Source organism: Trichoderma gamsii (genome assembly GCF_001481775.2).
Source record: "Trichoderma gamsii strain T6085 chromosome Unknown Scaffold_49.2, whole genome shotgun sequence".
In the NCBI taxonomy this organism is placed as follows: Eukaryota; Fungi; Ascomycota; class Sordariomycetes; order Hypocreales; family Hypocreaceae; genus Trichoderma; species Trichoderma gamsii.
The window spans coordinates 19,048-42,963 of record NW_020171386.1 but is presented as its reverse complement, the minus strand read 5'-3'; the positions used below and the strand labels follow the sequence as shown (position 1 = coordinate 42,963).

Genomic DNA, 23,916 nt, shown 5'->3' with positions numbered 1-23,916 from the left:
ACATATATATATCTTGCGAGGCGAATTGTTTCTTGTCATTACTTGCCTTGTTTTCATTCCCCCCCAAAATATCTTCGGGCTTGTAATTATTTCAGTGCACATTGAAGTGTTTGTCTTTATGACAAGACTCCTTTCTTCCCTTTCTTTCTCTATGTTCCATGTGTAATTATCGCGATCAGGTACTTATCGGCGTTTTTGCCATTATACTAGAATAGGCTGCAGTGGATATACATACATACACATTGCAAACCATGAATACAGACAAACATATTTTTGATTAAAGAATTCTCTCAAACCACTTTTGACGTCAAACTCGTCATCTTCTTTTGATTCATCACCATTCTGAACCTTGGAATATATGGGATCAGTCATAGTTTTGTTCTATTTCCCTTCAAAGGCCTCAAAGCAAGGTCCTCTCTTCTCACCTCATAAAAGATCTATATAGTAATCATAAAAAGATATTTTTGTCCCCCCTCCCCCGCCATCCTGTTCGTTCGTTTCATTGTGACAACGTTTCTACTTCTACCACACGCATAGATGCTAATATGCTTGCCCCTTTTTTTTTCCAATTATTTCCCTCTTCTCTCTCCATTCTCTCTTTCTATTTTAATTTCTGTTTCTCCATTCCCTTAAGGAGCCTGGATGTTACCCCTGACACCACCCTTGCCACCAACTTCTCTGGCAGTAACAGTCACGCTCAGATCGGCGGCGACGTTGATGGTAACCTCAACCTTTCCGTTCTTGCCAACACCCTTGATGGCGGCCTCAGCAAGAGCCTCGCCAATCTTCCAAATCTTCTCACGCTTCTCCTCCTCCTCGTCATCATCGTCAAAGTCAGAGTCGTCCTCATCGTCGTTCTCTTCCTTCTCCTCCTTGGCCTTGGGCTCGGGCTTGGTGACCTTGATGTGGGTGCCACCCTCGACAACCTTGATCAGAACATCGCCGGTAGCGGCAATGTGCACGGTGCGGCGGGCGGGCACAGCGGTCTCGGCCTGCATAATGGGGGTGAAAACGTCCTCGCCGTCGGCGTTCTTGGTGACGACACCAATGGCGTTGGAGATGTGCTTGACGGTGGTGACGGCAGGGTGGGTGGACTGCTCGATGTCGGCGGCCTCGTACTCCTGGATCAGGGAGGCCTGGAGAGCAGCGCCGCGGGCCTGCAGGTCAGAGGGGTTGATGGCGGTGGCGCTGGTGGCAGGAGCGAGGATCTTGGTCGACTCGGGGAAGATGGACTGGAAGTTTGAGGCGATGCGAGGGGTGTGAGAGGTGCCGCCGCACATGATGACCTCGTCGACGTCGAGGACGTCGAGCTCGGCCTTCTTGATGACGCTCTCGACCAAGCGGTTGAAACCCTCAAAGATCTTGCGGGCAACCATTTCGTATCGTGTGCGGTTGAGGGTGGCGGAGAAGTCGAAGCCGTCAGCCAAGCTCTCGACGCTGAACTGGGCGTTGGAGCCCAGGCTGAGAGCCTTCTTGGTGGCCTCGGACTCTTGTCGGAGCTTGGCCAAGCTCTTTGTGTTTGATCGAGGGTCGACGTCGTGCTTCTTGATGAACTCCTTGGCGAAGTAGTCCATCAGGGCCTCGTCCAGATGGACACCAGAGAACTCGTAGTCGTGAGCAGTGGCGAGGATGGTGTAGATGCCGCCTCTTGAGGCAACAACGGCGACATCAGAGCGGGTGCCACCGAGGTCGGCAACAACAACAATCTTGTCCTCGACCTTGGCCTCGGGACGGGCATCGTAGGCCAGGACAGAGGCAACGGGGTCGGAGATGAGCTGCAGGACCTCGAGGTCGGCATCGTTGGCGGCCTTGATCAGAGCCTCGCGCTGCTCCTCGGAGAAGTTTGTGGGGACGGTGATGACGGCGGAAGTGACCTTCTTGCCCAGGTAGTCGGAGGCAGAGCCGACGAGGCGGCGCAGGAATCGGGTGGCAGCCTCGGACACGGAGATGGTGGAGGCCTCAGCGTCCTCGCCGGCCTTGTCCTTGACGGTGAAGGCGACGGAGCCAGAGACGTCTTGAGGGTGGGCAGCAGCGTGGCAGTGTGTGGGGTCGATTGACTTGAATCTAGCAGGCAGCATTTCGTTAGCACAAAGTCTTTCTCATCCTTTTCTGCTGCTTTCTTTTTCATCTTCATCTTCTCGCCTTCCTCTTTATTTCTCGACTCGGCTTTCACAAGCGTGGTGTATGGACGTACTCTTGGCCTAGGAAGTCCTTGAAGTAGGCAATGGTGTTGGTCGGGTTGCGGACCAGGAAGGCCTTGGCCTGAGTGCCGTAGTACTCATCGCCATCGACGTAGGAGAGAGTGGTGGGAATCTGTCGGTCTATAGGAAAAAAAGAAGAATTGTCAGTCATTGAGCAAGAGAAAAATACGGCCAGATATTGATCATGGCACATGAGAGGTAGCAGCCCCATGAACATGTTCCACCAATGTCCATCCTTTCAGTGGAAGGAAACACAAAAACATACCACCATCCTCGTTGGCAATGACCTCGGCCTTGTCGTCGACAGTGAAGGCAATGGAGCTGTTGGAGTTGCCAAAGGTGATGCCAATGGCGACTCGGTCACCGGGCTCGACGCCGGCCTTGACGCCGTTCTCAGACATTTGGGAGAAAAGGGGATTTTGTTTGTGAATTTTCGGGGGGAAAAGAATAAAAGAAAAAGAAAGACAACAAGCTGCTCGATTGTTGAATGTGTCCTTCAATTCAAAAAAGAGACGTTGAAGACGAGAGAGAGAGGAAGAGAAGTAGCGGATTGGATTGGACTGGTCGTTGGTCTTAGTGGAGGGGCTAGTTATTTTTTTTTTTTTTTTCTCTCTCTCTCTCGAAAAAGAACGAAGACACCCATGGTGTGGTAATAGCGCCAATCAAGCAAAAGAATGCCCCTCCAGCAATCATTATCTCTTATCCTACCAATCATATGCGCTCACATGCAAAAGAAGCTCCAGAGCAAAAATCGGCAATTCAACGAGACGCACGCGCGCAAGGCAAAAGTCAATCGCCGTCACACCTTCATTACTCAACTATTTGACTGATTGTCCTTTAATTGATTGTCTGTCGGCGCATCTTTTTGCCCATCATGTCTACAGAAGCCGTCTTTGTCCTGCCCGGCGACCACATCGATCCCTCTCTCATCCCCTCACATCCAAAGAAACCCGTCCGTCTAGGTCCTGGACTGCGCCATGTCCCTCCGAGCGAGCTTCTGCCAACGCTGGCCGGCCAGCTGGTGACGGACAGACAGAAGAATGCGATCCGGGTAGAGACGACCAGTGGCAGAGTAAGTCGCCTTTGCACAGCTTCATACCATGCAATGGAGGGCTATTCGCTTGGTTGAATCAAGTGGCTAACAAGAGCAGTACATCCCCCGAGTCGGCGAGCTCGTCATCGGCACAATCAACAAATCCGCCTCAGAAGTCTACTTCGTCAGCCTCTCCGACTACACCGCTCCCGCCCTCCTCCCCCAGCTCTCCTTCGAATCAGCCACCAAAAAGACCCGTCCCATCCTGGCCCCGGGAGCGTTGGTCTACGCCCGCGTCACTCTGGCCAACAAGCACATGGACGCCGAGCTCGAGTGCGTCTCGGCCTCTACGGGCAAAGCGGATGGTCTCGGGCCGCTGGTAGGGGGCATGTTGTTTACAATCTCGCTGGGTATGGCCCGCCTTTTGATGATGCCCAAGAAGGCGCAGCAGGGTAAGGTCGTGGTTCTGGATGAGCTTGCCGACGCCGGTCTCCAGTTTGAGACGGCCACTGGCAGAAACGGCCGGCTTTGGGTGGACAGCGACAACACCAAGACAATCATCGTGGTCGGCAGAGCCATACAAGAAACCGACGAAAAGTCTCTCGGCGCAGACGAGCAGAGGAAGTTAGTAAAGAAGCTAATCAAGGAGCTGAGTTGAGCAAGAATATACAAGAAACACACACAAAAAAAAAAAAAAAAAAAGGAAAATCTAAGGGGGAAAAAATTTAAAATTATTACAGCATATCAGCGGCTGTTTGTCTTGTTTTATTTTCAAGGGGTTATCCGCTCATGTTATATACCCATTGCGTACTGTTTGTCCCTTGCCTCAATAACATACATATGAACAGAGCAAGGAGAGGGAGAAAAAAAATAAACCTTCTCGCTTTGACCCGTTATCAAGACGTTTGGTATGGCACTCTTCCCCCCCCTGTGATAAGCAAAGGGGAGAAGAAGAGAGTTGTTTGTATAATACAAAATATAATAAAAGTTGATTAAAAAAAAACGCCTTGCGAGTCTCGCAAAATACCAAGCGCTTGCTGAAGCTCACACAAATGTCCCTTTTCTCTTTGTTCGGTGAGAAAGATATCCAATGTCGCTAGAAATGAAAAGAAGAAGGAGAAAAAGAATATGTTACCACTCAAAAGGCATAGAGGAAGGGATGCCGAGATTAGTAACAATTGAATAGTGTGAAAAAAGAGACGAAAGGTATCCTTTTCCTATGAGAGGACGTTCTCCATGATTCGTACACTCTCCCCGTCACCTGCGTTTTTAAGGAAGAGGGGAAGGCTTGGGTCATGATCCGTCTGCATCCATGTCGACTTCGATAGGTTCTGGAAGTGATTGCTGCTCGATATTGTGAATCTTCATCATGTGTCTCTTCCAGTTGTCTTTTCTGGGGAATGCTTTGCCACCTGCTCTGGAATAGTCACAGCCGGTGACGGAGCAGTGAAATTTCTTCTTCTTCTCGTGCCTGTCATTAATATGTCTTTGCAGATGAGTCTTGGTGCCGAAGCCCTTGCCACAACCTGGGTATGGGCACTTGTGGTCTTTGCTATGGTATCTCTGGTGGTGTCTAAAGCAAGAGTGTTAGTACCTATCTTGAGCAACAAAAACCACCATGGCAGTACAGTAAGAGGTGGTGAATCAAAATTACAAGAATTTTAAGGTCTGAAACGTACTTTAGTTTGTGTGGTTGGTCAAAGGTCTGGTTACAACCGGGCTCTTCACATCGGTAGACACCGGTCCTGGGAGAGTGACTACCGGCTCCCGATTGTGGTGACGCACTATGTCGGAAATCGGAGCTTCCCACGGATTGCGGAGAGGGAGTGTCCAGCTGAGTCGAGGGCGTGTTCTGGGATGAGACATCGGTAAAGGCAGGCCCGGGGAGTGGGGTGGACTGGTCCGAGGGGTAGCTTGGATGCCGGCCGTCCGGAGCCGTCAAGATACGGTCGTGGGTCGAAGGAAGAGCAGCTCCTGCATCTAGCATGACCACATCGCCAGTGTCGAGCTGCTGTTGGTCATTACTGCTGTTGGTACTACTGTTGTTGCTGTTGTTGATGTTGATATTGGCGCTGCCGTTATTAATGGAGTCTGGAATAAACTCGGTACGGTTTGTCGAGCCAGGGGTTTGTACTGTAAATGTTGGTTGTGCCTGTGTTTCAGGGGGGGTCGGAGAAGGAGAGGGCATGGCCGTGTCAATGGCGGGGTCACTTGGCGACGGCTTGTGGAAGGCCTCATAGAGCTGGTGCTCAGTCCTGTGCCAGACTTCGGCTTCCGTCGAAGCGGGCATGATGTCCATGGGATTTACGGTTCCAGGAGCGGCGACGGGAGGCGAGGGAGACTTTTGGAACCGCTGGTATGATGACAAGTCAGGCGGCTCTGGAGTTGTCCGTTGGGAAGCCGGCTCAGCTGCATTGCTAACAGGAGGGCTGACAGGCCCCAGCCTTGGCTCAGCTTCGGCTTCGGCTCCGGTGCCACGCTGCCGAGAAGAAGATGAGCGAGAGAGGGGTAGAGATACAGCAGAGAAGCTGACGGGAGACTCAACCCGGTCACCGGCGGTGATGTTGGTTTGCAGCGGAATGGCTCCGTTAGCCGATCTCTCGGTGATGGTTGCTTGAGAAACGGTAGAGTCCAGCGTTGCGTCCCTGCCGCTCTTGCGGCGGAACATTTGCTTCATGTTGTGGCGAAAAGAGCTGGCACGAGAAGAGGACAGCAGGATGGGAGACTCGAGAGGAGGCTCAGGCTGTGCAACCATGCCAAAGGCCTCGGATGGGATGTCGGGGCTGTAGTAGTCGGCGCTGGTGCCCTTAAGCACACCGGGCTGGTGATCTGCTGATACCCGCGGTGCAAACTCGCCATCGTCCAGGCCCAGCGGCAGGAAGGGCTCGGCCTTGACTCTGTGCTCTGCACCGAGGCCATTGCCGTCGAAGCCAGGATCGCCGGGCTGCAAGTATGCCGCATTCAGAGGGAGAGGATATCCATTGTGGTCAGCAGTGGCTGCTCGCCAGTCGTGATCGGTGCTTCCTCCGCGCGTCAATTCCCCCTTGTGCTTGTACGAATCGCTAGACGAGAGGCGCTTGGGGGGGCTGCTCGCGCCATTGGAAGCGTTGCTGCCGTGGCCAGCAGCAGTGCCAGCAACGGCCGCCTCGGCATCAGAGGCGGCGTGCGACGTGCCTCTGCCTATGTGGCGGCGCTTGAGGTAGAGGAGACACGGGTACAGGCAGATGGCCAGCAGTGCAACGGCCACGACGATGCCGACGGTGATGCCAGCAATTGCGCCGCCGCTCAGGTGTCGCTTGTGGATGTTTAGCCTGGCGTGGATGCTGCCAGACTGCTGGTGATGAAGAGGCCCATGCCCATGTCCGCGTCCACTGCTGTTGTCGTTGTCATTCGCGATGCTATTCCCATTCCCATTTCCATTCCAATTTCCATTTCCAATTGCCGCATGCCCAGTCGCATCCACGCTCATCGCAATCGCCATGCGGCGCAGCGTCTCCAAGCTTCGTGCCACGCCATGGCTCGCTGTAGCGCCCGCGGCTCGCAAATGATGGCCGATTGAATTCGTGTCGGTTGATGCAGCTTTGGTGGTGAGGGAGCTGGACAGGGCCATTGCTTCCTCGCTGCCCGAGAGTCGCATCTATCGATCGCTCTCTGGATCTCGAATTAGAGTGGGAGGCCGCCCACGGCCCGGAAAATAGCGACGGGTGTCTCTCCTGCGTGCAGGGGTTCGAGTGTATCAGCGATTCCTGTCTCCGAAAGCCCTCTCGTTCTAATTCATGGTGATGGAGGAAGAAAACACGAGATTGTCGGGGTCAGATTATTAACACAGGCAGATGAATAGGCAGAGGGGATCAGGTAAGAATGCAGGTCGGCAGCGCGCTGAGGCTTTGTAGTCTGTAGTGGTCAGCAGGGCCCTTCCTCTCGCTCTTTCTCGCCAAAACAGCTTGCCACGGGCAGGTGGACACAGGGCTGAGCAGTTCTGGAAAAGGTGCGGGAGCACTGGGGGAGCACTGGGGGGAGCACTGGGGGATAGCACAAGTACACGCAATCAGCGCCATTCGCACCCGCTGTTAGCTGCAAGCAGCAATAGTCGACGGCCCCAAGTGCATGTACGGGGAACGCGAAGCACTGCCCGCCTTGGTGTCCGGCACTGTAGCTCCCGCGCAGCATGCCACTAAATCCCCTGAAAATCTCGAATTCCAATCTGAGCAATTTCAGAGCGCATTGCCCACAGAGAAAGAAGCAATTCAGTGATGAAAGAGACGCAAACTCAATTGGCTCAGCCACAGTGCATCTTGTCTCAGAGAGCATTTTCCCTTTGCGTACAATACCCAGATCGTCGCGTGCTGTCAAAGTCAAGACTGGCCTAGTCGTAAGAACTTGCAATCCTTAGCCTGGACGCTACTCCCGCGCTGCCGAAACCTGAATTTGGATTTGGCGCGTGCGAATCTCGCTGCCGACGAGGGCGCTTATTGGAACAAGCTTGAACTCCAGCCAACAGAGAGAAAACTCGGGGTAGAAGCTGCAGCGCTTCAAACAGGCCATGCACCCAAGCAGGCCGGACAAGTCGGTGCTGGCACGTGTGTAAAGGGACATGTTCAGCTCAGTGTCTATTTTCTGTCGTCTCATCCAAGCCCGCTTGTCGGTGCCGGCAAGCAAATGATTCGATGACCGTCCACAACCATCTCCAAATCCTTCCGCGGTCCGACGCATGGATCAAACGCCCTAGGCCGAGATCATGGTACTAACAGATTCTATTCAACGGACAGATATCTTGGAAATCTTATACGTAATGAAGCATCTTGTGCCGTGGCATCTCCCGCCAAGCTACATTCACATGGTAATGGTACGCTTGTGTGAATAACCTCTGCATAGGTACCTAGCAGCAGAGGTTGCACTACTGCAGCCAAATAAGCCTTGCCATTCTGCCAAGCCGGAACATGCAACCCGCCAGCAGATTGACCCCCATATTTTGCTGGTTTTATTAACAAATCTACAGACTTCGGATCTAGTCCGTACGCGCAGAAGTTGAAGGCCAGTTTCCAGCATCACGAAACACATTGAGAGCACAATTATTGTGAGAGCTTTTGGATGCCTGTCTGTTCCGCCGCAGAGCCCAAATCGCCAATCCTATCGCCAAATCTCGGACGCAACATGTGAATCGAGCACACCAGAAACATTTGACACATACCGGAGCTTCTTCTCACACGTGGCTGGGCTCCACCGCGAGAGCTTGGTTCACGGAGCGGAGTCCGAGTCGCCGTTTCTTGTCTTTATGCAGCAATGATGGATACAGAGGAGTGGAGGTAAGTTGAAGAATTATGGGGGCCTTTTGGCCTTTTGCTGTATCAACTCGAATTATGAGGACATCATTGACAGACAGCTGCTTACCTCGGTGCTAGTACATGTGATATAACAGCAATAACATACAGGATTCAGATACCCTGACTAAGACAAACATCAAGATAAACATACAAGATGGTGACCGTACACAGGTACTGAGCGTTATAGAGAATTTTTCTTGCATTTATCCCCGTAGAGTAGCACCAGTAGCACCCATCAATGGGCACAGCCAACCCGCCCAAACAGTGGAGAGCGTCAAAACCGTTGACGCAACGGACCATGCCCGTTGGAATCAGAAAAGAGTCCGGCTGGCTCGAATAATGTGTCTCGATCCGGGGCGCGGGCCAGTCATCAGCCCGCAAGCCCAGTCCCCTTCGCCATTCACAAAGGAGGACGCGGCACTCTCTTTCGTATATCATAATTGCACTTTGCTCAACTCCCCGTAATTCAGGAGAACATCTGCTTTCATTATGCCTACTCCGTACTAGCAGTTCGCTTATCTGCTCCACCGGGGCGACAAGACAGAATAAAAAACAACCCTCCGTAGCGGCAAGAAGAAAAGAAGCGCCGCGTCGCGAAACACGCGAAAAGAGGCTGTGAAGCAAGATTGCGAGAGGCCTCTTTTTTTTTTCTCTCCCACTCCTCATCACACTGCATGCAGGCAGCCATTGTTATCAAGGACGTGCACAGAAACGATTCTCTCCTATTAGGTCTACACCCTAAATCAAATCGTATGATACAGCTTAACCGCTTGTTTGATGCCTCCATTTCTCCCATCACTAAACCCAATTGGCTTGATCACAGTCTTCCGATCTCGTTTATACAATTGAAATTCTCCTTTTCCCTTGCCCTTTTTTAAATACAGTATATCATATTTCTGGATCTCCAGAGTACCATATAATCATTCATCACCCGTAATCATCATCTCCCATGCAGTCGACTGTCATAATTTCGCTCTTCGTACATCATCATCTTAAGCCCTCCCTTTGTTCACATACTCGCACGCATATATACCTACACGTACACCATCTGGTAGTAGTACCTAGTAGAATGCCACAGTACTTTCAAGTATCATCGCAGGTGAAGTAGGCGCCTGTGCATATGTGCATCGCCCCAAAGCTGCGTAGTGAATTGTGTACGCCGGCATCCCTTGACCTGCCGATAATTCATGCGGACATGCATGATGATGACCTCTGCTTGTCTGGCACGGGTAATGGCGACGTTGAGTCTTTGTGCGTCGTCCATGAACCCCACAGACGATGTTCGTACCATGTCAAGAAACACAACATCTGCTTGGTTTCCTTGTGCTTTGTCGACAGTCAGCACTTGGACTCGGCTTTGCCACTCGGGAGGCCACTGCTTTACTTCTCCGAGATATTGGCGGTAGGCAGTGCTATACGGTGTCTGGATCATGATTGTTCCTGGCTCTCCTGAGAGGCTCTGGAAATCATCATCGTTTAGCAGGCACTTCACTTGCTCCGCCACCCAAGCATGCTGCATGGGGTTCCAGAAACTGTTACGGTGAATCTCCTCAGAACTCTCTGCAAAGCTCACTACCAACCGGTTCTCCTCCATGTTCCGGCATCCCGAGAGCTTCTCCAAATGCTTCTTCAGATGCATGGTGCTCGGCGGATACCTCTTCTCTTTCAAGTGCCCAGAGCTCATCTCGCCGTCATAAAACATGTCTGATGGAAGGCGATGTAGGTTGCCGTATGCCCGATTATTGACTAGTAGCTTCTGGTCGAGGGCACTTGCGGCCTCGGCTCGTGCCATCGTACTCAGCCGTAGCTGCTCGGCATAGGGGTTGAATTTCAGTCCCTTCTCCAGTGCCTTTCTCTCGCTGATGCCGCTGCTGTCGACAAAAGGACGCGTCTGCTTCACGTCGCCAGTGAAGATCCAAGCCAAGGGGTTAAAATATGCCAAAGGAATGAGAGTGGTCAATTCTCGCGCATGGGGTGCCTCATCCACAAAGACAATCTCGGGGCGAAAAAGCTTGGCAAAACTACCAGAAGCCGCGACTGGCGTTGTGGCAACAAAATCGGCTGCACGTAGGACGTCGCGATACAATTTGGTAACAGAGCCACGCAGCTGCCTCCAGTCTTCGCTATCCAGCACGTCGCCCTCGTCAATGCGGCCAAGGAACTTTACTAAGGCTGGGTAGCTTTTATTCTTGTGTTTCTCAAAATAGTCCCAAGCAGCCTCGTCGAGGTTAGGGGCACGCCTAGAATCTCTCTCTAGTTTCGCGTGATGGGTTAAACCGACAGTGGTCAAGAAGCTTTTGGTAAAGTCGGTTGTGGCATCGTCATCGACAGGCTTGCTGGACTTACCCTGGCTGCTAGTCTGGTTCAGTCTCTCAGAATGGCGCATCTCATATGGCCAACCGTGCATCCGTATAATTCGAACATCAAGGCCTGCCTCTTTACAGAGGCAGTGATATCTGTCAGCAGCGTCCGAGACTGTCTGGTTGATGTCAACAAGAAACAGAATCTGATGGCGGACTCGCTTTCTAGCAGATGACTGATGTGACTGTATAAGCCCTGAAATGACCATGTTCCACTCGGTCTTGCCGGCCCCAGGGCATCCGTTGACAAAGTAAATGCCATTTTTGATGCGACCAAGCCCCTCGTAGGCCGCTACGTGATCCTGGTTGAACTTGGCAAACTTGTCCAAGAAGATTGGTGAGATTTTGTAGGCAGGATTGCTCGGATTGGCAAGAGGAGGATATTTCTTAAGAAGGTTTGATATCTCGAGATCTGCCGCGCAGAACTGCTGAATCATGCCGAATGCAAGCCTCGCTTTGTGACTAGGTCCGTTTTGATCTTTATATCGTTTCGGAGTGATGAAAGCATAGAGGGCTTCGAGTTCAGCCTCAAATGTCTGACTGAAGACCTCCCAGCGTATGGAGATGTTCTTCTGGTTGGTCCCATCTAGGGTGATGCCAGAAAGGTCTCCTACAGCATCGGCAACTTTGAGATGCGTCATCAAGTCTAGCTGGACTTGTTCACCGTCTTCGGTGGATTGGCAGCGTGGAACTTCTACTTTGAAAGCAGCAAGCCTTTGTATAGCCTTTCCTTCGCATTCAGCGACGTCTTCGTAAGGATTGGTAATTCGAGTCGCTGGAAGATGATATAGCGTGTAGGTACCTTGTGGCAGCACGATGCTAGCATCGATGTCGATGTGGAACCGATCTGCCACAGTTGGAAACGTTGCGTTTGTCGACAGAGAAGGACTCTTGGCCAACAATAGCCAGGACGTAGAAAACGATGTCTGGCAACCGGGGATGGGGGCGATTATCCACGCCGGGTAGATATCGCCACGATCATTGAGTTTCTTTAGTTGGGACATTTCGTTGTGCATCTCAATCAGAGTGCCTTTCTCTAGCCGATGGGCGAATTCGTCTTGGGACAGGAATTTGACAAGGGGTAATTCCATCTGTTGCCCGCACTGGATTTGTCATTAGTATCATCCGTTGAAAAGGTAAGTGTCAACGGTGTCTAGGAAACGCTGACTCACCTTCGCAGAGCCAACGATGGCTTCTTTTAGAGGTTTGACGACCATGTTGAAGAAAAGTCACGACAGTGACAAGTGACAAGAAGCAGGCAAACGAATGAGTCGTACAGAGAAATGGTCACAAAGTCTGAAACAGAGATAGGCCGAAAGAAGTCCAGGCTTTCGGACTCGACGAGCAGGTAAGTCTTTGTGAGATGTTGGATCTATTTCATGGGTCAGAAATTCTATAGATTTCTTGCCTCAAAAACACAAGAGGGAGCTGAGGAAAGATGTTGAGAGTACTTCAAACAAAAGAATACACGGAAAAGGCGGCGTGAAGTCGAACAAATATGTGCTGTTGGGAGTTGTTAAATCGACAGACGGCCGAAGACAAAACAAAACAAAGTGCCTGAGAATTCTTGGTCAGCTCAAGGTTCATGGAAAGTGGGAAGTGGAAAGTGGAAAGACAAAAGCTATGCATAAAGACGAAGGAGAAGGATGAGAGGAAAGAAAAAAGAAGGAGGTTTGGCGAAGAAAGAGATGGCTGATATAGCTGCTCACCGTGGTTCCTGCCAGAGGCCTTCTGGCGTGCAAATGCCCGCAGATAGATAATTCGGCACAAAATTGAAAGCATGAACAAATAGAAGATGCAGGGTGATAAACGGGTGCGTGATTCAGAGCATAAGAAGCTTTGGGGGGCGGTCAGTTGGTTCGCAGCCCCAGGCACCTGTTCAGGGAATTCTGCCAACCACTGGATTCGGAAAATGCAGCAGCCGGTGTAGATAAAGGTAGCGATAAGCAGATATACTGAATCAAATATTGATATGAATTTGCCATAACTTGAGACTAACAAGGCCATTCACGCACATATATCACTGTGCACTTGGCCTCGATCATAATTATCTCGTATTAAGTTTCCAGGAGAGATCTCCGGCCACGCCCTCTCTACAGCAACTATACCTACCTATATACATTAACAATATACAATTTTCCCCCATCCAACAATTTCTGTGGACTTAGCCATTACTACTAACGCTTCTCTCGTACTTTCTCTCTTGGCGTTGCCATCATCATATATGTAAAAGACGTATCAAATAGACCCCATGCTTCATCCCGATTTCCAAGCGAGGTTGCCGCATAGAATGAATGGTATACCCATGCAGTGATGAAAAGATCAAAGTATCCAGCAAGTATATAAGCTCAGCATTATTCCAGACCAAGCCGTAAATAGAGCCGAGAGGGCATATCTAGCTCATGTAAGATCGATGATGCAATTGTCTCTCCAGTGAACATATCGAGGGCGACTTTGCGGGCTGTCAATTTCCATGATATCTTCATCCATCTCGGGTGACGAATATGTTCCTGATGATGTTTGCCAACGGAAAGAATCGTCAGAGTCGTCAGAGTCAGAATCATCAACAACCATCACGCCGTCAGCCATCGGTTGGTACCGCCTTATTCCGTCCTGCTTCAGAAGCCACTCTTCTAGATGCTTATACAGCATCTGAACTGTATTGGAAGGAAACGCATTGCCAATTTGTCTCCTGATGCATGTTTTGGTCCCCAAGAACCTATGGTATTTCGGAAATCCCTGGATACATGCGTATTCGCGGACTGTAAAGTCTCTCGTTCCGTCAGGGTAATATACCTCATTGCCCCCGGTTGTGATTGTACCTGCCAATCCGTCTGCGTTGAGCGGTGGTCGGCGCGGCTGGAAATACTTGACATTGTTGAGGTCATGTAAATTGTCGCCGAGACGGATAGAATTGATTGCTTTCCGAATGGTGGTATACGGCTTCAGGCCGCCGGCTCCGTTCTCAGAGTGCGTGGGTTGAGGGAAAGGAGGCAGCTTCTCTCCTGGGGCAGCTGCAATCATAATTAAACGCTTCCTATCTTGAGCCAAGCCCCAAGTGCAAAGTCGAACTACTTTCCATCTCACGGAATACCCATGCTGCGTAAAGTCTCCAATCAAGGCTCGCAGGTACTGGCGGTGGCGTTCATGAGTGATTCCAAACGTCTGCTCGAGAGTAAAGAGTCGAGGCCGTAGCTTGTCGACCAGGTCAATACATCCATACAGCGCAAAGATATTCGTGTCGTCGTGCGCAGACTGGTGCGTGTGAGCCGGTGAAAAGTATTGGCAAGGCGGAGACAGGTGCAGTACATCAGCTCGCATCGGCCTATCTTTCGTGGCCAGGATAAACTCGTCAACGGACATCCGAAACAGCTCTGTATCGCGAAAATTCGTCTGATAAGTCTCCTAGACATCAGACCACTTATCCACGGCATATTGGACCTTGAATCCAGCGCTCTGAGCGCCGCGAGATACCCCTCCTGCCCCAGAGAAGGAATCAAAAAGGGTATACTTTTGACCTATCCTTCTGCTTTGTGTGGCGCAGCTTGAGTCGGTAGACAAAGGCCGGCTTTCCAAGTCGATGATGTTTGTTCCGCTCTGTGGCCACGATCCTCCCTTAATACGTCCGCCGCGCCATCGGTTGCACAGAGTCTCGTTCGATACGCGATACTTGGGCATTGGTACTTCGTCTAGCTGGACGCGCTCAAGAACTTCTTCTTCAGGTCTGGTAGCTCGACTGTGATTGTGCATGGTGAAGTATATCGTAAACTTCCATCGGCATACAAGGCTGCTATTTTGCTCAGCTCGCCGCTGTCGCAGATTTTCGCTAAGAGCAGGGCTTCCTGTGCAACAGTGTTCTGGGTAAATCGAGTTGGTGAAGATGACATCTCTTTTTTTGACAATCGAAGTAGAAGGGATGCTGACAGAAATTGCTGGCAGCTCGTTTCCATCATTTTGCCTCTGAACATGAAGTATCATGCATATCTCGTTGACCTTTTTTTGGACCTGTCCCTGTAATTTCCTCGTCCGCACAAAGGGGACACCACGAATGTTGTAGTCGCCATTTTGACCGCGAGCAATGATCTGGATTTTGACGAAATCGATCTCGTAGGTTCCAAGCTGAACATCATGAACCTCTATGAAATCTCCACGAGTCAATGTAGCGCCCAACGAAGGCTCACGATATCTCTCTATGGACAATTCGCCTTGGCGAAGCAGACTGTTGGCGCCAACTTCCAAATCGTGTCCAGTGAGGTCAATGACTTCTTCGTCGAACAATTCCACCAAATCCTCTACTCCTGGGTCTTCTTCTTCATCGCTTTCTCGACCAAGTGTAGCTGAAGACGATGCTCTTGACCGGTCCCGTGAAGCGGCAGTACGCGATGTGAGAAATTGCACTTCGGCATCTTTTAGATGGTCGGCTATCGTCATCCAAGAGGGCATTTTAGAGGAGAGAAAAGAATTGCAAATAGGTAACTCAAGGGAGAAAACAAACAAAAAATGATAGGCTGAAAGGAGGCAAGTCGAAGCAAAGAGAGGCTGCTATTAGTCCAAGGTATAGGTACAGCGACGAGGGCGAGAGGCAAGCTCATGGCTAGAGAACAAGAAAACCAGGGGATACCGGGATAGATATTATTATTTTTATTGAAAAAAATAATAATAATAAATCATCCGAAATTGTGAGCTGAGGCTGAAGAGAGCCTGGCGTGATGTGACAAGCAAGTGAGCTCCCATCAAGAATCGGCCGTGCAGAGAGAGCCAAGGGCAGCAAACAATTGGCCAATTTAGGGGCTTTGGGTTACACAGACAACCGGCACGCTGCAGGCAGCCGTAAGTGGTATTGACTCTTGCAAGATAACGATTTATGCACCCGTACAGTATTTGCACATAAGGAAACATCCATATACAAGAAAGAGTCTGTAGGCATATCCCATCATCTACATGTACAATTGCTTCTCCCTATCATGCGACTGCTGATGAGAGCAGCGAGTAATTCATCGCCAAGTACATGTTTACCGGGTAGCCGCTAGAGAGCAGGCGGAAGCATACAGAAGCAAACAACAAGCAAACAAAGCTCTGACTCGTTGGGAACCGGGATAACTACTTGGCATCCTTCTACTTGGTATTCTCAGCTAAGAGAAGCTCTCGATGTATATGTTTATGCGTGCCTATTGCACGGTAGAGATGGGCAAATGGCTTAAGATTGATGTCAGTCGAGCTTGTGTATTTGCACCTGAGTTTACTACTAGAAGCAGTCTTCAGTGTTTCCTGTGAAACGCCTAGTACGCTAACCATGCACGGGCACCCATTAACTTTGGCCTACGCCTAAATCCACGCGTTAGAGGGTGCTCATCACCGTGCTCTGTCCCTTGCATGCGACTACAGGTGCTCTTCAGATAACGATAACACACCTACGAAATGTACATACAGATAGTGCAGCGCCTCTGTTCCTCGCCATACCGGACCCTGCACATCTGCTTTTGCGTAACCAAATAGTATATAGAAAAATACCGAGCGTCTTATTCTTTGCGAATCCCAGCTCACATTCGCAGACACGCAAAATAAAGACGCTCGAGTAGAGGTATCCAAATGTCATCGCACGGGGCGTGCGCATATATATATATACTAGTAGTAGTAGTACCTTACCTTACAGCCGCGCTTGTACCATTTCCCCACAATAATCTTTATCCTTAGTTCGCGATCTCTCACTTGTCTTTGCGCTTCACATAACACTCTTCCTGTGCACTTTTCTCTTTTCCCCATTGCATCTTCCTGCCCTTTCTTTCCAGTGTGTCGCATTCTTTCCCACTCTTCTTCGTCTTTCTCTTCTCCCTGTGTACACTATCGCACTTTCATATACAGCAGGCTCTTGCTCACCTCTCTTGCTTTTACGCCTGGCAGAAAACTTCCGTGCTTATTTTGGCAGCATTTCGCTTCTTCCCGTTTGATGCGACTTCTAGCAATGGGCTGCTGCCTGGCTAGGTAACTCTGATACACCATGGCAGACATCAACGAGGTGCTGGGGAAATGGTACGAAGAATTCCAGCAAATCTCTGCAGAGGTTCATCTCCTCTGCCCGCGCATCAGCGATGCAGACGACGAGAATTACAAGAGCCTTGATGATCCCGACTCTCGGATTTCGATCGAAGACAAGAAGTCCCGGATCCAAAAGGGCAAGGAGCGCATCGAGATTACCTATTGGAACAGTCTGATCTTCGGCTTCGACAAGGAGGAAGCCGGCAAATGGTTGGATGAATTCACTGAGCGGCTTGAGAGCGCTCTCAGGAACTGCCCCGAATGTGTCCTCAATTGGCATATGAAGCGTAAACACCATCTGCAGGTCTTTTCAGAGTAATGATATCCCGTTGCACTCTCAACGAATGTGTGCCTCACTTGCTAACATCTCTGATCTAGGCGGTGGAACGAAGATGCCGTCGGACAAATCCAAGCGCTACTTGACAATCTCGACGTAAATCGAATCGACCACAATTTGACCTGGGCGAAACAGTTTATCGAGAAGATCGAAGAAAAAGGCACGGTTTTCAAAAAATCACAGTTCGGCGACAAGCTTACCGAAGTTCATATTGCCATCTACGAGGCCCTGTGCTGCGTGCCCTATCTGGCGGACACAAAGCAACGAGCCGTGTTCCAATATGTCTTCCAGCGCTTGCAGGGCAAGTCCTACCTCAAGCTTGGAACAAAGGACCCGCTGCCAGGAATGACGTTCTTCTTGTTTGACCAGAAAAACGAAGACCGCCGTAGGTGGGCGGCAGAAAACTGGAAGAACATTGAAAGTGCTGGCATGACGGAAGAACAGTTCGATTGGGCTGTGAATGATGGTCTGATCAGCTCCGTGGAGTACATCAGCAAATGGGATCCATCTCAGGCTAACAGCGACATTTACCTCGAGATTGAGCGCTTTTGGCATGGCTTCGAGGCCATCCTTAGGACCCTTAATAATGAGATTATTCTGAGCCGCCTCCGTAGTCTGGAAGCCCCATTGGGGAACTTGAACATCTACGACTTGCTATTTCGACACATCCAATTCTGCCGATCCGAAGGCGTGCTGGTCATCGCTATCAAAGTCCTTAGTGGCTTGTTGAAGAAATCACCGAAAGCATTCTGGGACGTCGTTGGCGACGCTCGGCCCAATGTCATTGCAGATCTGGTCTTCGGCAGCCCTGTCTATAAGACTCTCCTGCGGCAATCCCTCGAAGATTGCTGGTCCGTCGAAGATTCTGGGACTCACTTTACACCATTTCCTACTTCCTGGATTCAGCCTTGGCTCCAGTCCCTCGGCCGCGATCGCAGGTACGATGCCTGCGAGGTCCTGATGCACACACTCTTCGAGATTTTGGCAAAAGACTCTAGCATCGGTGAACCTGGCCAAGCTGCCTGTGTTCGCGCCGGCTTTGACGCGCTGACCTTCACCATGAAATCGTTCCTTGATTCAGAGACCCAAATTGCGTCTGGAAGCACTCATCTCTACGCTAGTGCTGCTTCGAGTCTTGTTGTCAAGCACCTCAGCCTCATCCTATCAAACATGAAAGCATCTGGACGAAATGGAGAGATTGAAGGCTGGACTACATTCAAAGTTGCCGAGGCCGCCAAGGAAATGATGAGCGCCGCTATGAAGCTGGACATGAAGCTCCTCTCTGAAGAGTACCATGCCGTTATTGCTAACAAGCCGCTCCAAACGGCCATCATCAGAAACTCCAAAGCCTTCTGGGAAGGTGCTTTGGAAATGTTTGATACATCATCCAGCCAAGTTGCCGTCGCAAAGGATATTTTTGTGTCGCTGGCGCCGCTTGTGGCTGTGGAGCAAATCAGGCCGCGAAAGACTGATAATAAATTAGAAGCACCTGGCCAAACGTTCAACAAGGCTCTTGGCGATACGGCGGATGTACTTGCCAGGATCTTCGGCCGGATCTCTGAGCTCGATGTTATGGATTTGAACGAATTGTATACCGATCGAATACCTTTTCAGGTCACCACTGCCTTGTCTGTGCATGAGAACTCAGATCTTGCGGAGGCCTCCGCCGAAGTGCTCAAGAGTTGGACTGGAGAGCTCTCCCGAAGCGGCGCCCTGGAGCAGATGACGCAGCATCATCCCGACCAGACGCTCGCATCCATTGTCTGGTCTTTGGAGCGCATCCTTCGTCCTCCCTACCCTTGGGGCCCGATCAGACCACTCCTGAATATGAGCAAAGATGTTTTAAGAGGCCTCGCAGATCCGTCGTCAGGAGTACTCAGAGTCAGGACTCTGGATTCCAAGTCGGCTGCCACTGTTCTGCGGTGGTGGAATGAGCAGTGGCGCTTTGTCTCCAAAGCATGTCTCAATATCGAAACATGGTCCTTTTATATCCCCAACAGCATCATGACAGAGTTCTGCCGAGAAATTATGGAGCTTGCCGAAGCTCTCATTGCCGAGGATGGTCTGCTCACTTCCGCAACAGCGCTTGGCCGAAGCGAAACAGACATGATGGCCAGGATCCTGGCTCCAGCAAAGGACAACTTTCGCGGAATGGAAAACATGATCAGGCTCAAGGATCGCTGGCTCGTTGATGTCACCGTTCGCGTTCTTTGTAAAATCCTCAAGCGACTCCGGGAAAATGCTCTCGAAATCAACTCAGCCTCGCGGAAGCTCATTACTGATGCTTGCCTGCCAACGGCGACCCCGGGAAAATACGTGCGATCTACGAACTTGACTGATCAACAGCGTGCGGAGCTTCTTCAAGCTTTGGGCCAAACAGATGAAGAGATCCAAGCCTACCAGCAAGAGATGAGTGCTCAGCAGCGTCAAGAACGTGCACTAACCGACAAGGCTAAGAAGCAAAGCAAGCTCGACGCCTGGTCGAAATCCGCACCTGCAACTGCTGCTTCTGCCACTACTACGGCTGCGTCCAAAGCTGCACGGTCTAATCGCGATGATGTGATGGAGTTTAGCAAATCAGCTGATAACCCGCTTCTCAAACAGATCGAAGCACGGCAGGCTAAGGCCAGGGCGGCCAAGGTTCCTGACCTAAAGGCCATCTCAGCACTCAAGGAAAGCAGACAGAGGGAGAGGCTTGAAAAGGCTAGGCGAGATGCGGAGGCCATTGCACGAGCCCGGGCTCTTCGTGGGGAGTTTGTCAAAGGCGAAGGTTCCGGCCTGCAGGGCCTGGGGATCACTGGCAAAGATCATTCACGAAGCGAAATCATGGTCAACAGCTCTGATGAAGAGTCCGATGCTGGTAGTGACGATTCGGATGCTGACAATCAGCTGGCTGCCTTGAGCACTGGAGGCGAAAAATCCTTGACTGATGCTGAAAAGCGTCGCCAACAGGCTCTGCGAGACAAGCTACGGCAGCCCGTGAAGAAGGTTAGGCAACAGCGCTCCGTTAAAGAGATGAGAGCTCGACTGATCCCTGCCATGGATCGGCTCCATAATACTGTTCTCGCGTGGGATATATTCCACGCTGGTAACGATCCTCCTAATGGCCCAAAAGCCTCGGAAGTTGCAACCAAGTACTCTGACCCGCGGTCGTACCAGGAGACCTTCTTCCCTTTGCTGGCATCTGAAGCCTGGCGTTCGTTTGTCACCTCAAAAGACGAGGTAACCGCACAGCCGTTTGGCATGAAAATTGCTAGCCGCGCAAGCGTGGATAGCTATCTTGAAGTGACCTTTACAATGCCCATCCTGCAATCTCGGGAACGTGGCGTCTTCGAAGGCGACATACTGCTTGTCTCAGAGGCAGAAAACCCTCTTGTATTTGAGTCAGCCAAGCACTGTCTGGCCCGTGTCCATCGTATGACTTACAAGAAGGACACCGTTGAGGTGACATATCGCGTAGCGTCACGTAGTAACCCTCTCTCCCCCACTCTGACTCCTGGTGCTACTGTGCATGGCGTAAAAATCACCAACATGGCGACCATAGAAAGAGAGTACGCTGCCCTGGAGAGTTTACAGTATTATGATCTTATGGACGAGATCTTAAAGGCGGAACCGTCGCCCATTCTTCGCTACGGAGAAGAGCGTGTATCCAACTACATGGGGAACTGGGCTCTGAACCAGGGACAGGCCCTCGCCGTACTTGGCGCACAAGAAAATGATGGTTTCACTTTGATCCAAGGGTAAGGATATATTGGCTTTTCTTTTTTCTTTTTCTTTTTGCGCTGCTCGCTTTGTCTGTTCCCATTCCCAGCATGTATGCGCTAACTGTCTTCTTTTCTTATGTATAGTCCCCCCGGTACAGGAAAAACCAAGACCATCGTCGCTATGGTCGGTGCGTTATTGTCTGAGCAGCTCGCACAAACTCCTGCTGCAGCGACCGGAGTCCCTCTTGGCGTCCCAATGAGGCCCAATGGTGCTCCCGGGGGCAACCAAGCCCGACCAAAGAAATTACTCGTTTGTGCCCCGAGTAACGCCGCTGTTGATGAGCTGGTGCTTCGATTGAAGAGCGGGATCAAGACCACGAGTGGCAAATCCCGAAACATCAACGTTCTTCGTTTGGGAAGAAGCGAGGCCATCAATGCCGCAGTCAAAGATGTCACCCTTGATGAGCTGGTCAAGAGTCGTCTTGAAGGCGATACGACCAAGGATAAAGCAAAAGCAGACAGAGACAAGCTTCACGAAGAGGCGGCTGAGGTGAAGGAGCAGCTCGCACAGCTCAGGCCACGACTGGAGGAGTCTCGAAACAACGACGACCGAACATTGCACAACTCTCTGTCTAGACAGTTTGACGAGCTGAAACGAAAGCAGATGCAAATCGGAAAGCAGATCGATGCCAACAAGGACAGTGGCAACTCCATAGCTCGTGAGATGGAGCTGCGTCGCCGACAGATCCAGCAAGAGATTCTCAATTCCGCTCATGTTCTCTGCGCTACTCTCAGCGGAAGTGGACACGAAATGTTCCGCAATCTGGATGTCGAGTTCGAAACCGTCATCATCGACGAGGCAGCGCAGTGCGTGGAACTGAGCGCCTTGATTCCGCTCAAGTACGGATGCTGCAAGTGTATACTAGTCGGTGATCCCAAGCAATTACCGCCTACAGTCTTGTCGCAGTCTGCGGCTCGATTTGGCTACGATCAGAGTTTGTTTGTGCGGATGCAGCAGAACCATCCAAAGTCTGTTCACTTGCTTGACATGCAATACCGAATGCACCCAGAGATTAGCAACTTCCCCAGCAAAGAGTTCTACGAGTCCCAGCTCCATGACGGCCAGGATATGCTGCAGCTTCGCCAAGCCCCTTGGCATAAAGATACTCTCTTTGCGCCATACCGGTTCTTTGACGTGGAAGGTGTGCAAGAAAAGGGCAGAAAGGGCCAATCTCTTGTCAACACAAGAGAGCTTGAGGTGGCTCTGCAAATGTACGAACGGTTTAGCAGAGACTATCGCGACTGCGACCTCACAAGGAAAATCGGTATAATCACTCCCTACAAAGCACAGCTCTACGAGCTTCGATCTCGGTTCCAGGCCCGATATGGCGAAAACATCACAGACATCATCGAATTTAACACCACAGACGCTTTCCAAGGACGAGAATGCGAGATTATTATTTTCTCCTGTGTCCGAGCTAGTTCCACGGGCGGTATTGGTTTCATGACTGACATTCGCCGTATGAACGTCGGTCTGACGCGAGCCAAATCGTCGCTGTGGATCTTGGGTGATTCACGAGCTCTAGTGCAGGGAGAGTTCTGGCGCAAATTGATCGTAGATGCGCAAGAGAGAGACCGATATACCAAGGGTGATATTCTCTCCATGTTCCGCCGCCCACTAGAAAGGGCGAAGGCAGACGCATACGTGTCGTCATCTGGCAGAAGCTCTGCTGCTCCAAGCGTCGCCAATTCTCCTCGACCTCCACCTCAGCAGATGGATATTGAGATGAGAGATGCGCCCCCCAGTGCCGGCAACGATGGAATTCCAGGTGTGACAACAGCAACTGGCTTGAATGCTGTCGTCCCTCGCTCGAGCGGACCACCAATTATTCACACTTCAGGGACGCCAGCCTCTGCAGATGGAAAGAAGCGGCCTCTAGACTCCCCGGAGCCGAATCAGACCGTAACAAAGAAGGTAAGAAGAAATACCAGCATACACACTGAGTAGCCATAGAGCAGACCGAGTTGACACCATGAATAGGTTGCGAGCGATGCTTCGCGACCCGGCGGTCTTATGGGCAAGTTTGGCCAGAGGCCCAGACCGATCAAACCTCCAACCGATCCTTCTGCCATGTCCCTGCTAGGAATGGTGCCCCCCGAACGACCTCCGCCGGTTATCGATTCTGCACCTCCGCCAGTGTCGAGGCCGACTCCACCGACTGGTCCTGCTGCGGCGAGTGGCAACCAGGTAAGTGTTAGCTGAAGTGGAAGAGAGGTATCGCCAGCTTGTATTTTGACTGATAATGATGCAGGTCAATCCACAGGCACCCCAGATTCCGCGAAAGAAGAAGAAGCCAAATCCATTCCTTCCAAAACGGCGCTGATGGCTCACAACCTATTTCCTTTTGCTGCCTTCTTTGCGCCTGCTCTCTTCTTTCACCCCCTCTTTTCCTCCCTCCCTCCCTTCCTTTGCCTTTATTAGCAGCTTAAAAGAGCTCATAAAAATCCCATTATTTGGCGCAGAATTATCTTTGCTAGATGGATAATAGATCCACCGCTGATATTCAGATCAATAGCAGGGCATCTGATTGATGCCTCAAGTGGCAGTCATCTTGCTTTATCGAGGGCTATATCCTCGGCAGCGATGCTTGAAGCTGCTTTATCGGCATATGTGTTTCTTATTTTTCTTTTATTTGCTTTTAATTTCTTTTCGTTCTCTTCTTGGGAGACACATAATTGTTGAAAGGCAAGCAATGAGGCACAAAACCCTGGCTCTGGCCCTTTTATCATACTTGTGAGAATGGAGTGTACATGTGTTAAAATACCAACCTAAACTAACGGCAGAATAGCGTGGAAGTTCTTTGGAGTGAAACGGACGAAAGATATGGGAGCGATGACAAACGTGTTCTCCAGCATGTCAG

At 50.8% G+C, this 23,916-nt stretch overlaps 7 protein-coding genes across 7 annotated transcripts; 2 read left to right on the top strand and 5 right to left on the bottom strand.

The window, feature by feature from the left end:
* Positions 1–629: 629 nt before the first annotated feature.
* TGAM01_v209628 (hypothetical protein) lies at positions 630–2,602 on the bottom strand (the record flags this gene model as incomplete). Its single annotated transcript, XM_018808086.1, has 3 exons — positions 630–2,064; positions 2,195–2,321; positions 2,467–2,602. 3 exons carry the CDS (start codon positions 2,600–2,602, stop codon positions 630–632), a joined length of 1,698 nt encoding a protein of 565 aa, XP_018658743.1.
* Positions 2,603–3,075: 473 nt separating this feature from the next.
* Positions 3,076–3,892, top strand: TGAM01_v209627 (hypothetical protein; the record flags this gene model as incomplete). The annotated part of the gene is made up of 2 exons (XM_018808087.1): positions 3,076–3,273; positions 3,353–3,892. 2 exons carry the CDS (start codon positions 3,076–3,078, stop codon positions 3,890–3,892), a joined length of 738 nt encoding a protein of 245 aa, XP_018658744.1.
* A 635-nt stretch (positions 3,893–4,527) lies between these two features.
* TGAM01_v209626 (hypothetical protein) lies at positions 4,528–6,844 on the bottom strand (the record flags this gene model as incomplete). Its single annotated transcript, XM_018808088.1, has 2 exons — positions 4,528–4,807; positions 4,914–6,844. The coding sequence occupies 2 exons, from the start codon at positions 6,842–6,844 to the stop codon at positions 4,528–4,530; spliced, it is 2,211 nt and encodes a 736-aa protein (XP_018658745.1).
* A 5,272-nt stretch (positions 6,845–12,116) lies between these two features.
* On the bottom strand, positions 12,117–12,677 carry TGAM01_v209625 (hypothetical protein; the record flags this gene model as incomplete). Its single annotated transcript, XM_024550602.1, has 3 exons — positions 12,117–12,290; positions 12,370–12,475; positions 12,628–12,677. Coding segments are annotated over 3 exons (330 nt in total), but the record flags the coding sequence as incomplete, so codon positions are not given.
* A 641-nt stretch (positions 12,678–13,318) lies between these two features.
* TGAM01_v209624 (DNA (Cytosine-5-)-methyltransferase) lies at positions 13,319–14,281 on the bottom strand (the record flags this gene model as incomplete). The annotated part of the gene is made up of 1 exon (XM_024550601.1): positions 13,319–14,281. The coding sequence occupies one exon, from the start codon at positions 14,279–14,281 to the stop codon at positions 13,319–13,321; it is 963 nt and encodes a 320-aa protein (XP_024404643.1).
* Positions 14,282–14,323: 42 nt separating this feature from the next.
* TGAM01_v209623 (DNA (Cytosine-5-)-methyltransferase) lies at positions 14,324–15,361 on the bottom strand (the record flags this gene model as incomplete). The annotated part of the gene is made up of 1 exon (XM_024550600.1): positions 14,324–15,361. The coding sequence occupies one exon, from the start codon at positions 15,359–15,361 to the stop codon at positions 14,324–14,326; it is 1,038 nt and encodes a 345-aa protein (XP_024404642.1).
* Positions 15,362–16,916: 1,555 nt separating this feature from the next.
* Positions 16,917–23,379, top strand: TGAM01_v209622 (hypothetical protein; the record flags this gene model as incomplete). The annotated part of the gene is made up of 5 exons (XM_018808091.1): positions 16,917–17,269; positions 17,333–21,031; positions 21,140–22,970; positions 23,037–23,243; positions 23,308–23,379. 5 exons carry the CDS (start codon positions 16,917–16,919, stop codon positions 23,377–23,379), a joined length of 6,162 nt encoding a protein of 2,053 aa, XP_018658748.1.
* Between the last annotated feature and the right edge of the window lie 537 nt (positions 23,380–23,916).